The 18957-nt window shown below is 37.7% G+C and overlaps 1 protein-coding gene across 1 annotated transcript in view; it reads right to left on the bottom strand.

The window, feature by feature from the left end:
• LOC101853656 (spermine oxidase) overlaps nucleotides 1-15919 on the bottom strand; it is a gene marked incomplete at its 5' end in the record, with an annotated part of 19073 nt that extends 3154 nt beyond the window's left edge. Inside the window, 9 exon segments of the mRNA XM_013090273.2 lie at nucleotides 1135-1243; nucleotides 3081-3190; nucleotides 5454-5543; nucleotides 6804-6944; nucleotides 9687-9887; nucleotides 11533-11743; nucleotides 13741-13852; nucleotides 15092-15161; nucleotides 15750-15919. Coding sequence (XP_012945727.1) covers nucleotides 1135-1243; nucleotides 3081-3190; nucleotides 5454-5543; nucleotides 6804-6944; nucleotides 9687-9887; nucleotides 11533-11743; nucleotides 13741-13852; nucleotides 15092-15161; nucleotides 15750-15919 — 1214 coding nt within the window.
• Nucleotides 15920-18957: the final 3038 nt, after the last annotated feature.

Genomic DNA, 18957 nt, shown 5'->3' with positions numbered 1-18957 from the left:
CTCACTCTCTCCAACACCCCCCCCCCCGCTCCAAAAAAACAACAAAAAACACCCCATATTATTCATACAGCTCTATGAGTTTGTAGGATATGAACATGCTGTCCGTCACCGTCACATTCTTTGTACTGTTTGTGAGGAGCAGCCTCACCAAATATCTGATGGTCTAGACTTGTCTTTGTTATCAAGATACATGTACATGCTTTGCAGAGCTTTACCTGCAGGTGTCTTTCATTGATTGAAGTATGCATTTAAGTGGAGCGAGCTGTTGTATGGTGTGCGTTTTGGCGGAGACTACTGTACAATGATGAATTTGATAGTGAGTTGAGAAAATGATATGAAAATACATTCTTTATGAATATTGAATGGTAAAGTCCAAGGAGCACAGCTCTATTGTACAGCGATGCCTTCCTGCAAGTTGAGACAGTAAAGTAATATTATAGGTGGGTTTTTTTTTTTTGGTTTTTTTTTTGGTAAGTGTTTTACAGCGGTCGCAACTGCATAAGGTCATATGAGCGCGTGGGACACACCTAATATTTTCAGTTGGTAGGAAATTTAGAATTTCGCCTGGGTAGTGGCCGAAGCTTACTCTTATCGATTTTAGATCACCAAGGGATCTTTAACATGCGCAATTGCACACGAGTCTTCTGAGAATTTTCACCCCTTGTCCGAGAAGATTAGGTGTAGATCTTTCCTACACAAAGATCAGGTGTGTGGCTGAAAGACAGCAGTAAGAAGAAGCCAAGGAGTAGCAGTGGAAAGGCTGCAGAGAGAGTCAGGAGCCCAGAGGAGGGGGCAAAGGAGGTGAGGGGGAGAAAGAGGAGACGAAAGCAGACGACAAAAGATAGCTACAGAGCAGGAAAGAGGTGAAAGGAGACAATTTTAGAGAACAACATTTTTTGGTCGCTACCCGGATTCGAACCTGGGACCTTTGAATGAGATGCCAACACCTTAACCTCTAGGCCACGAGAGCTCCCGAATATTACAGGGTTGTCAGCGAAATAATTATTTGTAAATTGCATAAAACCTTCTTTTGAGAAGAGATATATGAACAAAATATAAATAACAGATTACAGTAATACAAAAAACATGTGACACGAGTCAGACAGATATAAGTTGAGAATAAAGGACAATTACTTGATAAGAGGGTACTGGGCGGCCAAAGTGTTTTTTATCTTGTTTCCTGAACTGAGTGCTGGCGTATGAGTAAGTGCCTCTGATGTAGGGATTGTTGAACCATTTCGTTCTGAGGATGTAAATTATTTTATCAGTAAAAACAAGAACACTGACTCAAGTATGACTGATAGTTATTGGTCGCTTTTAAAGACAAGTGGGCTAACCTAGATTTCGGGGGTTTCCAGAAATCTTAACCAAACCAAAAGTGGACATTGCCCTACCTATAGGAGAAGTTTGGTGTCATTGGTGCGTATATTTGTTTGGTTATAGAGAAAACTCTTCTTGTTTTAAAAAAAACTGAACAAGGGGCAAAAACTTTACCTTCGATTTTCTCAAAACAGCATTTTTCAGGATAGCCCCCTTATGTTTAAAAGCGACCAATTAATCTTGTACGACCTAATCAGTATGATCTAGATCTTTGAGGAGGCAGGCTGCTCCATCTTTCCTTGTCAGGGCCAACTTGGGCTGAGTGAGATACAGCATTCCAGCAGACAGATGCAGATGTTCGAAGATATAATTTCCATTCTCAAAAATCGAACTTTCATCTTCTGCAAGCAACAACAAAAATTCTAACCATTGCACCCTAGATACAAATAACTGACCCAAGTAAAATAACGAAAAACACATAAAAAGAAAACCAAAAATCTTTGCACAATGTTAAAATCTTTCTCATCGATCATACTAGAAAATAACTATTACCAAGACAATAATGTGATAGAAATACTACTTTGTGAAGATTGTTTTCCTCAGCATGGCAATACTCATCTAACAATAAAAGAGAATAAAACTAGCCAAGCAAGTCCTCTCTTCCGTATTAAATGAAATATTATGGCATTGATTCATGCTATAGATGAAAGTAACTCTAAATTGATGCTGCTAAATGAAAAACTTTCAGATTTATGTTCACTGATAAAAAATCTTTTTGTTTATCAATAACAATTTCCAGGCAGAATGTCATAACTTCCATCCATACCTCTGCCATCATTTTTAAAAGTACAGTACATGCAGGTTTTATAATTTTACAGGAGAGCCAAAAAACTGAATGTTTGCAAGGAAAACAAAATCTTTGTACATTCAAAGTCAATATTTCTAAGAAGACAATTTTGATAGTAATTAACTTCCTCTTATCTTCAAAAGCAAACGTTTTCTTAATAACAACGTTCAGTTTGTTGACTCTCCTGTAAAATTGTAATAACTGCATGTACTGTACTTTAAAAAATGACAGAGGACCTGGAAACAACAGGCAATTTCTATGGTTTAAAATCAAATTGTTGGAACTAACAATCTAATCTGTAAACAACATCCTTGCTCCAGAAATGGTAGAACTGATATGTGCTACTAAAAAGAAACTTTAATAACAAGAAATCTGCTTGGAGCGAACTAATGAAGGCACTCTTGAAAATGGGTCGAATTAGTTACTGAAAACAAAAGTTATGCAGTAAACATTTGAAATCTTTCTTCAAGACTATTATTTCCCCAAACAGCTGTATTGGTCATCTTTTGTACAAGGTATAGCTATAAAGATACATCTTTTAATACATTTCCTGGGCAGAGGGTAGGCTTCTGTTACCATTTAAAAAAAGACACTGCTGGTAGATAATTTCCCATCTCCACTCAGTTACCAGTGTGTGTGTGCCCAGGTTACATGTGCCATTTCCTGGCCAGGAGACACTACGATGTTCTTGTTTCCACACTTGTGCAGGTTACTCAAATATTAACTATTCATAAACAGCCGGACAATGTTAAACTAAGAAGTGCTCACTTGATGTAGATTGAAAGTTAAACTGAAATTAAACGTTACAGAAGCAAAACTCCAATATTGGATTTACTAAAAATACTGTATATCATATTCTTGTAAGACAATACAAATAACATCAACATTTTAAAGGGAAAAAATACATTCCTACCTGTATATTGCCAGTGGATCAGGAACTGGAAAATCTTTGATGAATGCCCGCAGCACATCTGTACACACGGCCATGACCTCTTCATCTGAGAGGTCGTCACTCAGTTCAGTCTGTCAGAATAAAAAGATATAAGACAGATAAGTAGAAGTTTAAAAAAAATGAAATTCTGTTCTGCAATCTTTGACATGAAGTAGCAATGCAAAATGTACATGCTTTTTCATGCTAAGCCTTATTTACAAGGCAATACCCAAATCTGGGAGGTCAAAGAGGTGGGGGAACACATTTTGGAAAAGCTTATAAAGTTATCTTATTTTCTTACCACTCTTAAGATAAGATCAGATAAAATAAGATAGGATAGGACAGTGTATAGACAAAACAGGATAAGAAAAGAAAAGGAAAGAAAGAAAAGACAAAGCGAGACGAGATTAGATGACATAAGAAGAGATGAGATCAGATGATACTTGATACTTTTTTGTCCCTGTGGGAAAATTCCCATGGCGTTAAATAACCTCGTTGCCACTAAGCAGCACTGCATACCTTCCACAAGTCACTCCTATGCAACTTCTTTAGTTCCAGGACAATTTTGCAGTTGTCTTTTCCACTTGCTGAAAACTACAGCTAGCTAAGTTATCACAAACGAATAAAGGACGCAGAAATTTTCATGATGCCTTTCTCAAGACTGCATGATTTAAACCAACTAAAATTTGTATTGCCAATATTTTTCTCATGACATATGGTTTCATCCCTTTAAATATATAACAGTCATCATTGCACAGGTCTGAGAAAGAAAGAGAAAAAGAAATAAAGAAGGAAAAAAAGAAAGAAAGAAAGAAAAAAAGAAATGGTGCAAAGTATTTAAAGCACATCTTTTTGCACCTTAAGTGTTTTGCAGTGACCACTTGTGGTGTTAGTGGAGTGGCCTAATGGTTAAGCTCTTGGACTCAGCTAGGTGCCCTGTGTTGGGCTCTTGGGATGAGTACTTAACTCTTTAACCATGTCTGAACGGTGGCAGCGTTCGGTAGTCGAGGTCCGTAACTATGGCTGGGCGGTACCACCGTCCGATGTGAAGTTATTATTGTATTATGGTACGGGTTGAAAGTAACAAAGTATGAGCTGACAAGCCTTTAGTTTGACCCGGAAGTCAAAGACAAATTAATTCTACGTCTAGGTAACACTTTATTGATCAGTTTGATGCGAAACAAGCTTTTTAAAAAACGCAATTTGTCGTTTAGCATTTCCACAAACACTGGAAAATTACGCAGAAACGTGATTTTAAATTGCATGGTTAAAGAGTTAACTTCAGCATTGACGGGAGGGGAAGTAACAACAGACATGGTTAGTGTGTCATGATGACTGATGTCCCACACACCTACTCATCAAGTGTGATGTCAAGGGACATGACTCTTATCTTTACTGTGGGGACAAGATAATTAGGGGAGTGGCACGCCCTTGGATGACGTCAAGAGTCCGGCGCGAAATAGAGAGACATCGTCTGAGAGACTCACTGAGGTATTCAGTTGAACTCAGGACCACGACGAGGCAACACTTATCTTGGACGGGGGCCCCCTGACAGACCCGACTCATTGGACTGCCAGGTAACTTTACAATCAAGCTTCCCTCAGCATTTTATGGAGTTACACGTACCATGTAGGTTTATTGCGCATTAACTGGCTTTAAAAGATTGTATTTTTACCTGATGTATAACCCATGTCAAAATTTTACAGCAAAACATTTGACCGTATACCCGCAAAACATATCAATTCAGCAGTTGTATACTTGCAGTCTGGGGTAAAAAAGCACTTCTACTCAAGCGTATTTACATTCGAGTTGAGCTTAACATAACTGTTTGACTTAACAAACGTATAGAAAAAGAGGTGCTGGAACCAGAGAAAAAGATCACCTTACCGAAGATCATCTCATGCAACCTCAGCACAAGTGGAATCGACTGTACAAAGGAAATAAAAACCCTGAAGAGTCATATTTTGGTCATTATGAGAAATCTTAGCTTTAACACTCAAAACCTCAAATTTTTCAAAGGAGCGCTATACAAATGCCATTTATTACTGTCATCATTATTATTATTATCATTATGTCTTTCCAGATTCTGTTTATATTTGGTCGCTTTTAATGACAAGCGGGCTAACCCAGATTTCGGGGGATTCCAGAAATCTTGACCTACACTAAAAGTGGGCATTGCCCTACCTATAGGAGAAGTTTAGTTTCATTGGTGTGTATATTTGTTCGAGTATAGAGAAAACTTTCCTTCTATTTTAAAGAGACTGATTAAGGATCCAAAAACTTTAACTTCGATTTTCTCAAAACAGCATTTATCGGGATAACCCCCTTGTGCTTAAAAGCGACCATTTGGCCTACCTGCTCTGTGGTCAGCCACATCTCCAGGACCTTAGGGTGGCTGTACATCGTCTCCACACTATGAAAGCCATACCACCATGGGTGACCACTCTGAAGAGAACAAAAAAAATAGTGACGTTTAAAAGATTAGAATTCGATAAAAGTATCATATCTCCTTACTAATATTGCTAGAGATGCAATATCAATCCATATTAATTCCTTTTTTCTTATGGACATTAAATTAACTATAACCATTTCAGAGATATTAGGTATTTTTAGAAACCTGGAATTGCCACAGTGTACTCGTATGACAGCTTGCACTGTATGCTTCCAAGGAAGTTAAGATTTGTTTCAGAATACTATCAGGTCTGCTGGAGTAATAATATGTGTCATGACATGGTGGAATCAGGCGCTCGTCAATTTTTGGGCTTGTGGAGTTATTGGTATCATCTGAAAGCTGATTTATTTGCCTTGCTTCCAATGAAATGAATATCCATTTATCATGAATAGAATTCAAAATATTATTTGCAATTGAAGGAAGTGAGGTCGCCTGGTTTCAGTGGTGAAATTAGAGAGAAAATGACCACCAAATATCGGTAACTCTTATAGCTAATGAGTCTTTGAAAACTGAAAAATGACATGTTTTGTGCATTTAATCAATGTTTTTCAGAAAAATTCACATGGAAATGTGTTTTTATAAGGACCTAAGAGATGATAAGCCAAAAAATAAAAATACGATAAAAATTTCCAAACTGGCGGAAAAATAACTCATTCCTTTCATCGAAAGGGGGCTCTCCAATTTTGTTATTTTGATGAGCACCCGATTTCATCACACTGCCTCATATAGATTGTAAAGCCCTTACAGCTCGTTGTCGGGTGGGAATTGGCACTATAAAAATATTATTTCCTATCCTTATTATGCCTACTGTAAACTGGATTTACTGTGTAATGTAAGGACGTACACACTTCTACATCAGCTGGGACCAGAGAAAGCAGAATATAGATAATTATCTACCTTTGTACCAGTTTTCACTTTTCTATGCTCTCATTGTTGCTGGTCCCCATATAGTCTGCCTGTATCTTTTCTAATTCCTTTTCATCCCTATTAAACAGAGACAGAGAGAGAAAGACAGAGTGAGACTAGCGAGAGAGAGAGAGAGAAGGAGGATTACTATAGGAGCTGTGCGCTTCATATGTTCTTTGTATTATTGTACAGCGCATTGAGCGCTTCTTTGTGGAAATGCGCTATATAAATGCAATTTATTATCATTATTATTAATTTCTTTACTTTGTATTGTACGTTGAAATGAAAGAAAATCCTTTCATTTTTCTTTTCTCTCAAATATAAAACAGGAATTGATTTACTTGTACCTTGGTTTTCCTTTTACTTTTGTCACTTTGGATGGTCGGTAAATGAGAATCCAGCCAGAGCAACTCGTATGACTCAAAGTAGTTGTCTTGCGTTGACTCTCTGTAGTCTTCCCAAAAAGCTTCCTCAAACTGCAGAAAAATCTAGAGAAAAGGAAATAATAAATTCTTATCTTTTCCTGTGTGTGAAAAGAATACAAAATGGATAAAAATTAAGAAACCAGAAAGCGTTATTCTGTGTATAACCAAATGTGCACTGAGAAAAACTCTCATCAGTACTTGAAAATCTCCCCTATCATTACAAAATCTCTTACTCACTCTATTTCTATTCTTCTCCTGGTTTTACACTCACATAAATACACTCTCAAAAGTTCATATGCACACAAACACTACAAAATATTCTGCAAACATTCACTTACATGTTCGACATATACCTTTGAATTTGATACACATTCACGTATATGATGAACTACAACACTAAAACCATTCAAATAACAGCATCAAAATGCTACACAAACACAGACAAAATATTACAAACACACATTTCACCTACACACATTCAAAATATCACTTAAACATGAATACACTACACAAGCCCTCCAAAACTCAAAATGTGAAACAAAATCATATGTCTCCACTGCTCTCAAACATCTCAAAGATATTGCAAATACATGAAGACACATTTTCTCTCCCCCCCCCCCCCCCCTTGTTTTAAGATACATCTTTATTGTCCAGATCCTGGCACATTGGTTTGGTGTTTCACCACGTGTACACACACACACACACACACACACACACACACACACGCATACACACACGCGCACACACATGCGCACACACGTAGGCTTACAATCACATGCATAATATAAATGAGCAGCAATATAAACAACTAGCTGGGCCCCCTTTCGATGAAAGGAATGATCGGTGCATTAACGTCAGCCGAAAGTGATTGGCTTATGTCTATGATATTTACATTCTACTGGTATGGAGCAATAAATCTTGAGAGTTGCACAAATTAGAAGGTTTCGATCTATACTCTTAAAACAGTGCGCACGGTTAGTGAACGGAAACCTCCTTTTCTAAATTACAGAGACAGAAGCGTCAGCCTAAAAAAGCGATTGGCGAAATACAGAAATTTAGCTTTTTACAGCAAAACTGTCTCAAAACTGAAAAAAACGAAGGGCGTCATGATCTGGAGAGTATTTTATAGAATCTTTTGGCGAAAACTGCATGTCAATCGATGCAGCCATTAAAAAGCTTTTTGCTAGATACACACTCAATGTTATTTTGACCCATGCTCTAAGGTCGTAAGTATACTTATAATGATGGAAGCATTTTGATAGATGATGGTAAAAATTACCTTCTATATATCTTTCTTTGTTACAGATCAGAAGCCTAGGTCTTTTACTTCTGACTGATGTTTTTATTTGAGGGAACAAGGGATGTTTGTTGTCTAAAAAGATGGAATTTATTTTTTCAGTGCAAGCTGTTATATACAATTCATCCTAGTAGGGGAATGTAGATGTTGAAATTTTACGTGCTTTCCGTATTAGTCGATTTAATTTGTCTTTATTTTGTTGTCTTGTGTTCCCAGCCCATGCTGTTATACAAATATTGATCATACTTTCTATGGTTGAATGGGAGAACATGGACATCAATGTTTTATCAACTTTAAAATACTTCAGCTTCCTTAGAAAAAATAGTCTTTTGTTCACTTTTTTTATGCAGGAGAGAAGTGTGGGACACTCCAGTTGAGTTTGTTGTCTATTGTAACACCCAAATACTTATAGTCTGACACACACTTGCTCGATGTTTTCACATCTAATTTCGAGTGGCTGCAGGGGCAGTTTCTTTATTCTAAAATCAACAAGTTCTTTTGTTTTTTTCACATTTAAAAGCAGCCTATGATTTTCACAACGTTCAAAAAAGTTAAGTACAAAATTCCGGTAAGCGGTTCTGTTATGGTCAGCCTGAATTAGCCCAATTACGGTTGAATCATCTGCAAATATTATCAACTTGATGTTACTGTTGTTTATTTGGCAATCGTTCATGCATAGTGTGAATAAAACTGGTGACGAAACACATCCTTGAGGGGCCCCTGTATTTGTTGTGATGTATGTCGATGATGAATGTTTTAATTTTACATACTGGGTTCGGTTGGTAAGAAAATTGTCTATCCATGATATTTAATTGACGTTAACACCTATGTTTTCTAATTTCTTTAAAAAGATAGCTGGCTGGATAGTAATAAAGGCTGACGAAAAATCAACAAACAGGATCTTACAGTAAGTTTTTGGCTTGTCTAAGTGTCTATATATGTTGTCAAGAAATAGTAGAATGGCGTCTTCCTCACTTCTCCCGGGACGATATGCGAATTGTAGAGGGTCCTGGACGGGTCCTATGTATGTTCGTAGTCTTTTTAGCACAATTTTTTTCTGACATTTTATAACTACGGGTGTTAAGGCTATTGGCCTTAGGTCATTCATTTCAGTAATTTTTTCTTTTTGATAATATAGGTGTAAATAAAACTAAGTCGCGCTGAACACATTTTCAGAATTTTGGTTGCACAGCGTCTGGACCACACGCCTTTCTCACATTCACAGCATAAAACACATGGAAAATACCAGGAATACATGCACACACTACACAAAACACATGCCCAGTTAAAACTTGTTCTACTACAAGTGCCAGATCTTAAACGGACATCAGCTCTCATGTGTTGCCACTCATTTCCCTGTTTTGAAGCCCTACCCCCCCCCCCCCCCCCATATTACGTGGTGGTCTTTTGTTCCTGTTGCCATCTGTCCCAGTTTTTATATAAGTTATTTTTGGTCTACTTTTGCCTCTCTTGCCTCATTTAGAATAATATAATTGAAATAAACTGACCTTTCCGATTAATCCAAAGCCAGTGTGTTCTACAGCCTCCTGTACTGGCACGGGTAACAACGGCTGAAAAAGAGTCTTGTGTGTGGCCTTCAGACAACCGATGCTGATGGTGACAATCACATGGTCTGCCTCTATAGTGTTTCCATTCTCACAAGTGACACGTACGGGTTTGGATCCAGATGACTGTATTGGATTGTCAGTCTGAAGGAGATTCATTAAAGAAAAAAATCAATAAGGCTACATAGCTGCATTTTCAAAAAACTAATAGATAACGCTGACAGACAACATTTGTCATTTGATACTGAGAGGCATTCTGCTGAACAATAAATAGGCGCACAGGTGTTTGTGGAAAGGCAAAATAAAAATAACTGAAAATCACTTAGATTTATAGGCTAACAACACGTCTGATTTTGACAGTGTATTGTTGGTCCCAGTAATTTGCTATTCCACAGGGAACAAAGTAAGTTAATGAAAGGGTAGGCAGCTGAACGTTCTAATTTGGATTAAAATTATGGATTTTGAGATGTGGGCATGTTTGGTTGTTTTTTTTCAGACTCTCTTACAACTATTTCATCACATAAGAACACACTTAACCTTTATTTATTTTGTCACATATTAGGCACGTTAGTCACGACCATCCTCATACAGACCCTCCTTTTTTTCTCGAAACCCTGTTTTTCCTTTATACGTTTTAGTAACTCTGCCATTTTTCCTCCAATCTTCATGAAACTTCTGCAGAATGAAGAGAAGAAACTAACACTAAAAAATGCGTCGTTGAATTTTCCATAAGGAACAGATTTTTGTTAGTGGTGTCTTGAGTTTGAATGTTCACAGATTTTTTGCAGTGTTGAATACAATCTCAAGAAAGAATTAATTAAAAATAGTCTCTTTTGTTTTGGAAAAATTGTTTAAACAATTTTTTAAAGAACTATTGTGTCTTAACATGCATGCAAAATTATAACATATTTCCAATTAAAATAAGTGAGATATTAACTGTATAAGATACATAAACAAAATCCAATATGACTACCATCTCCATGCCAATTAAACTTTTTCCTAAAATTTTATTGCGTATTTGAAGATCCATAATGCTTGTTATATGTGTGAAATGTGATAAAATTTGGTCTACAAATAAAATATAGTCAGTGGTTAGTGGAACTTACTCACTGAAAACAGATGGACATACTAGCATGAACATAAGTCTATGCCAGCACAAAACTTATTTATTGTCTATTAATTTGCTACAGAGCGAGAGCAACTGGTTAACTAGCACAGACGTGCAGTATGTTCAACACTCTCTAAAATTATCTAGCTACTGCAGTATTCTTTAACCTTCTGTTATCTCTGTAGACATAAATCAAAACAAAGCTTAATGCAAAATACATAGGTTACAGCAAAAATATATGCTAAGGATGTGGACTTTTCTGTTACAATAGTCAATATTTTTTGCATTGTTGAAAATTAGCAGTTTCCACAACACAATTAAATGTTTTGTAGTTGTTTTATTTAAAATAAAGAAGGGATGTTTACCCCAAAACCTAATAATTCGGAACCTTGATCGATTAGCCAGCCTTACGGAAGGAACTAGGATAACGAAACTGTACAAGCGAAGAATATAAATTGTAAAGGGCAGTTGAGCAGGAACTTGTGCTATGCATATAATATCTATCTATTAAAAAGAAAAAACCCCTGGAAAAGCACAAACATTTTAATGAATCAGATTTCTGGAAACCACTAGTATCAAAGTACATCCAGCCTGGCAGAGTTATTTTGTTTGGAGTCAAGGGCATTTCTAGCAAGAAGCAAATATAACTACAATAAAAAGATAACTGGCTCTTGCACTCACTTCTTCACCAGTCCAGTCAATGCGAGAGACTGGTGTATTCAGCTGGACAACTCCTGGGGGCAGCTGTTCTGCCAGAGTGGCCACCAGACCCGACATCCCGTTGTCCACATCCGTGAAGCGATCTCCAGGCAAGACGACATACTCGGAATCACAAGATAACAGGCTGAGGTCATCGGTGGCGTTGTCTACTTGGATGTACTTGCTGAACCATCTGATAAACACAGGTGTTTGTTGGATTGAGGATTTATTTAACAGTACTATTAACAAAATTTAGTCATGTACAAGCCAGAGTCAGGTGTGAGGGTAAAGACAACAGCAAAATTTTGTTAGAGTCAAAGTATCAACTATTTCTGTGGCAAGCAGACAAAGGAGTTACTTTTCGGGTTTAACCTACGAAGATAGATGTAAAATTTACAAATAGTGTTTGCATGATTGATAAATATAATGTGAGAAATGACACGTTGTATTTGAAGAATATGGTATCAATAAAAAATATACAAATTTGACTGCAGTGTTGACTTTGGGCGAATATCTCAATTCATGGATTGCTTGAATTACTCATTTTGTCAGCATGCCTCACATTTAGTTGTCTGGAGCAGAGACATGGGGATAAGGAAGAACTGCTGAGAGGAAGCTCAAAAACACCATCAATGAATGCTAGAAACAGAATTTAAGTATATGATTTAGTTTAGTTTCGTAGGAGTTCTGTTGCATTCGTGACTGCAAAGGTCATATGAGCACACTGGACTCAAGTGCCTGATTTCAGGTGCAAAATTGGAATGGTGGAAATGGGTTTTTTTTTCCTTCACAAAAAATAACAACAATACTTTATATCTTAAAAATAAAATCTGTTTAAATGTTGCATTAAGACCAATTGGCCTCATACAATCAAGTATTTTGTAGGATCAAAGAGAGAGAACAACTTTCTTAGATGACTGCATTCGAAATATTTTCTTCCCTCTTATCCAAAATCTGGACATTCTATTACGATATGCATCATCAGGCTGGCACCATGTTCAACACAAAAAGCTTCTTCATATTCCTGTAGGAAATAGCTGTGTGTCAGAGAGACGTGTGTCCAATATTTAATCTTGTTAACACAACTATATCTTTCCTGAAGAGAGAGACCCAAAGTTTTTCGCAGGCCCAATTTGGGCATGATCTGAAGTAGTTTGTAGTCCTGCTGTTTACTTCACTGTTTGTCTCACAGACAGGAAGTGAATGATTTAATTACACTAGCACAGAGTAACTATCAGAGAAAGAAAGAAAAGAGGAAGATGAAAAGACTCACAGGAGATAACAATGGATTGGATAAACCTTCAGGTAAATCCATTGTGTCCTGAGTTGCCTACTACTTACTGACACACACACAGTTAAAGACTAAAAACAAAACAGTGACATAATTACAAAAAATGGTTATTAGTTATGATCTATGCTTCAAAAGAAAGAGAGAGATAGAGGCTGTGGGGAAAGAGAGGGGGTGTTGAGAGAGAGATAAAGAGATAGGGAGGGAGAGAGGGAACGATAGACAGAAAAACAGAATAGAGAATACCAGTTTAATTTGTTGCGGGCTGACATTACAAAAAACAAAAAAAAACAAAAAAAAACCCCACCAGATACCCCAGCTGCTGAAATAGTGTTCATATAGTTATTAATTAAAATCTAAAAAGAAATTAATGTTATGCAAATGTAATGAAACAGATATATATGAAAAAAAAAAAAAAGAAATTACTCTAAAGTAGGCCTTCAGTCAACCAAAAGTGAAGGGTGAGAAAATAGAATTTAAAGGAGTCATGTAAGTGTGTTTGGGGACGGGAGCGGGACATGAGAGATAGCAGTTGAGGACAAATAGGATATGAGATAACCCATGAAAGATAGGTAGACATCGGTCTCTGATGTGCAATTCACATTTTGAGTTAAACTTGGATCCGGCATTAAGTAAAAATTCTGAATGCAGTGTTGAGACAAATCACAGGAAATGGGAGATCCCTGGAAGTGACCTAAAAGAGAAATTATCCTGATTATTCATTTACTTATCCATTTATTTATTTGTTCATCTATTAAAAGTCAGTGTACGCATATAACTCTTCATATCATATCATCCAGCTTGAGCAAAAATCTGACATCAGACCAGGGAAAACATAAGTCTAATTTTTTGTACACATTGTGACAACCAAAACAAGTACTGGATTAGGTAAGTAGGCCTACCTGTAGGCAGCTTCATAGACTTCCTTCTTGGCAGGATTTATCTTTCCTTCGTTGTCAGAGAGAAATTTGGAGTAGACACTTTCGAGAGCTTCCTGCACTGATTTACCATTTCCTGAAGAAGTTTTTTCAAACAAATATACTCAAACAGAGTCAAAAATCTTTTTCTAAAATTCTATTTCATAAATTAGAATCTGGTAGCATATGTGTCATGGCATGATGGAATCAGGCACTCATCAATTTTAGGGCTTACGCAATTATTGATATCATTTTTCATTCATTTTTCTTTGTTTTAGTAGAGGTTTTACGGCGCTCGAAACTGCATAAGGTCATACGAGCGCTAGAAGATTAGTGTTACAAGAGAGTAACAAACATAAAAAAGAAGGAGGTGAGATAAAGACGATAGATGTTTGATAGGAAAGAAGAAGCAAACCACACCAGAGCATCCGCCAACAACCCATTTTTCTAACTTTTGTTAAAAGAAATACCTATCTGTCCTGAACAAAAATTGTGATCTTTGTAATTGTAGGAGGTGAAGGTCATTGATGTCAGAGGTAAAATTAATCAGAAAATAGTAGCCAAAACTTGGTGATTTTAAAGTTTAAGTGTCCTTGAAAACGACAAATTCATATTTTTTATGCCTTTAATCAAAATATAAAAAAAAATCAATGCTGGGATGTGTTTTTAGATGGACATGAAAAGGTGTAGCGCTCAATACAAAAAAACTCTATAAAATTTCCCCCACTGGGAAGAAAAATGTGAGTTTGTTCGATTTCATTACACTTTACACATTGTGATGAGAGTTTGATTTCACCAAAATGTCACACATACGGGTATAATTTTGTTTTTTCAACAGGCAAACTGCATCCTCTTAGTAAATATGCATTGGAGACCGGTGACTCATACATGAAACAAGGTAAAAAGCACCAGCTACAAAAACAACACATTCACTGCTTGCATATCATACAATGTACTGAATATCGATTAATGGTCAAAAGGGCTGTTTAAAGGGGGAATGGGGATGAGGATGTTTTATAACAGTAAGAGTTTTGTGGCACTGGCAATACAATTAGGTCATATAATTGTCGAAGATCAGTTTTAGTTTTAGTAGAGGTTCTACGGCGCTCGCAGCTGCATAAGGTCATATGAACATTAGAGGGGTTACTTATACAAGAGGGTAACAAACAAAAAAGAAGGAGGAGAGATCAGATACAGACAATAAATTATGTTTGATAAGAAAGAAGGAGCAAACAATGCCAAAGCACCCACAACAGGTTTTTACAACATTTAATCGTTAAAGTTCCTCAATTCAAAGTAGCTAAATGCAGTCCTCACGTCTCTGTGTTTTTCTTACCATCTGTAGGCTCCTCTTCCACAACTTCATCAAGTAAAGGAATTAGATCATTCACTTCATCCCTTTGAATCTGTGGATAAAAAGACAAACAAACAATTCAGTGAATGAAATGATGAGGAGTTAGTCTATAAAAAAAAAAATCAAAGTCAAATGCTTAAAAGAACTCAAAGAACTGGAAACATGAGCAGAAAAAAAAAAATATGCTAGTATCACTTGTCCAAGTATTTGGATAAAACTTACGAGAAAAGTTTTAAAGTGTGACAATTTTGTGAAACAAAGATAACAATATGACAAGAACAAATGACATTTATTTAGCGCCTAATTCCTAGAAGGCTCTGAGAGCTGTACAAAGCAGAATTATTATTCAATACAACTGACTTATCAAAAGACAGAAAATCTAAATTGAGAGACTATTTAACAACAACAAAACCCAAACACACATTCACACGTACACACACACAAATACACTCATTCACTCAGACTAACAAACACAAAAAACAAAAACAACACCACAAATACACACACTAACACACTCATACACTAACACAAAAACACAGACATCCTAGGCCCACACATTTACGCACACACACACACAAACAAACAATACTGTTGCACAAAGATGTGGGGAGGTCACACGTTACTACTCTCCATGATTCACCTTGTGCCCAGAAGAAGTGTAAAAGATGTTGCCAGGGTTGGTCAAAGATTCCTCCCTTGGGTTGATAGACACCGCAAAGGGAATTCTCTTCAACTTGGCTGCAATCTCATACACAGGATTCCCAGTTCTGCCGTGAATGAACTGAGCACCTAAGTCTGCAGGACTGCCATCTGAAAAGGAAAGTTAATGATAATAAATTGATTAATTGCTTTCATATTGACCATTTTCATTTCAATGAGATGCTTTAATGTGCATTACAGTAAATTCTGTCCCCATTGTTTTAAGCACCCTGCATAATTTAGCAAAATTTGATCATTTTTTTGCATAATTTCTGATTATTTTCCTCTGTCATTCTTTGATAAAATTAACAGAATCACAAAACTTCACATTTTTGGGCTCAGTTTGCATAATTTCAGAATTTTTTTTGCAGAGTAATAGGTAAGGTAGACACACGTACAATCAAGAAGATTTTTAAGATAAACTTTCACTAAAAAGATAGCTAAAAAGTTTGACATACTGGTACACTGATAAAAATCCACTATTACAATAAACAGAAGGAGACTAGTGTAGGAAGCTCTGTGGTTTCAAAAATTGCAAGTGTTTAACACCCTCATCAACGTAAATTGAGACCATTTGGGAGGCAGGTAGCTTTGACCCTGGGTGACTTTTAGGACCAACACTGGCTGAATGGGATGCAGTTTTTGAGCAGACAGATGGAGATTCTCAATTTTATTTTTTTTTAAAACACCCAAAAACGTACACATCTGAGAATCAAACTCATATCTTTTTTTAGCAATAGCAAAGAGCCAAACCCCTAAGCCATAGAAGCCTTGATGACCATATATTCTAGATCAGAAACTTTAACTAGAGCTGAGAAAAACACATTATCTATGCCCTAGTAATCTCACGAGTAAGCTTAATAACTATAAAGGGTAAGGCAATATTCCCTATGCACTATAACTACCCGCCATGATTCATTACTAAATCAGCTACACAACTGTAACAGGTGTCAACTGTAACAGGTGTCTGTATATACAGTGCTTAACTCAGAACCTCATGAAATCACAAGAAAACGGCTCTGTTTTCCTGTCTGTGTATCATTTGGAAGAAACGTAATAACCCCTCTCCCACCCCAGATAGTAGACTACTTAAAAGGAAAGTTAATATAGCTTAAAACACGAAACATAAAATGATGGCCTCCTCTGCTCCAAAATCATAATATTGCAGGTGTCATGGACATATTGCTCATTGACAACCCATCTATATATCTAAAAAACAAAAAAGTTACAACAAACCAAACAACCAAAGAATAATATATAACAACCAACATCCCTCTAAAAAAAAGGAAGCACCCCCACTTGCGCGCCAGAGCGAAAATGAAAGCAAAAGTAAAAATGTTACCACCACACAGCACTTCCGTCAGGAGAGCATCAAGCCCCATATGACAGACGTGACCCCCACAACGGCTGCACAATTGGCGGCAAACAGAATTCGGTTCAACCGTTGAGCTCTCGACGAACTGCTCGTTCTGAACCCCACGGAACCGCCCGGCTGTCCGGGAATTCCCGAAGAGAAGCTTCTGTCATTTCTACCGTCTGCAGTTTGTGACGCCATCTTGAATAATTCATTTTCTGCTGTTTTCACGCTCTGACTTTGGTACGGAGTTGTGATTGGTTGGTTTGGGGAGATGTCGTGCGTCATCCGATGTGTGGGCGGGGCTTCCGCTTGCTCTTGTTCCGCCCTGTGCATGATGAGGACTAGAGCTGTTCCCACCACCCCGAGGAACGCTTGCGTCAACATGGCCGCCACGTACACCACTGTGAGGGAGAAGGAGAGAGAAAAAAAAGGGATGATGAAGTGTTGGTGGCTAGCTAGGTCGATAAAGTGAATGAAATACAGTGAAACTCGGATATAACGAAGTCGTCGAGCCTGACCTTCGATTTAGTCGAATCCGAGTGTTCGTTACAGCAACAAGTTTAGTGAAGCTCTCGCGGCCTTGGGGTTAAGGTGTTCGCTACTCATTCAAAGGTCTCGGGTTCAAATCCGGGCAGCGACGTTCTCTCTTTTTACCTCTTTTCCTGCTCTCTGGCAATGTTCTGTCGTCTACTGTCGTCTCAATTTCCTGCCCCCCCCCTCACCTCCTTTGCCCCCCTCCTCTGGGCTTCTGATTTATTCTGCAGCATTTCTACTGCTACTCCTTGGCTCCTTCGTACTGTTGTCTTTTAGCCACACCCTTGGTCTTCTGGTAGGAAAGATCTATACCTAGCCTTCTCGGACAAGGGCGAAAAATCTCGAAGGTCCCGTGTGCAAGTTGCGCCATCCGTGCAAAATTCAAAATTTCCTACCAACTGAAAAAGTTTGATGTGTCCCGCGAGCGCATGTGACAATTTGCAGTTTCGAGTGCCGCAAAACACTTACCAAAAAAAGACCATTGAGTGGATGGGCCTGGTTCCAGTTTCCACACGGGGCGTTGTAAACATATTAACCCTATCCGTACGCCCTGGGATCATTTTGTACCTCCGGGGTTGTATTCTTCACATTTTAGAATACTTCTTGTACATGTACGAAGATCCCTTTGAAAATTTCAGCATTTTTCAAAAAATCATTTTGACAGACTGCTATGCAAAGCGTACGGATCGGATTAACGAGTAAAATTCCTCTTTGGAAAGTGGTGGCACAGAGTTCCCTACGTCGTATGGATACGATAGTAAAACCCGACTACGGATAGGGTATACTCTTTTGCCTGGGGAGATGTTAAGGCTCTCCACTCACATAGCTCGGTCCTATCGGAGAGGGACATTATACTACGTTTAATTCGGATGACCCGTCTCTTATTAATAGCCATACAGTGTTGACAGGGGCGTAAAACCAATACAGACAATTTCGCTTTACCACCACCACAACCGCTGCCAGCACCACCAACACCAACACCAACTACCACTACAACCAACATCACAACCACAACTACTATCACCACCACCACCACCACCACCACCACCATCAACAACAACAACAACAACAACAACAACAACAACAACAACAACAACCACCACCACCCCCAACAACAGCAATAACAACAACAAGAGAGGCGGTGGACCTGGCGAAGAGTAAGCTCTTCGGGACTCCAAACATTTCGAACGGATGGGCTACCACACACAACAACAGCAACGACAACAACAACAACAGTAACAACCACAACCACCACCAT

The sequence above is a fragment of the Aplysia californica genome, unplaced genomic scaffold, assembly GCF_000002075.1.
Source record: "Aplysia californica isolate F4 #8 unplaced genomic scaffold, AplCal3.0 scaffold00002, whole genome shotgun sequence".
NCBI lineage: Eukaryota > Metazoa > Mollusca > Gastropoda > Aplysiida > Aplysiidae > Aplysia > Aplysia californica.
The sequence above is the reverse complement of the archived record's forward strand: the minus strand, read 5'-3'. Positions and strand labels throughout refer to the sequence as shown.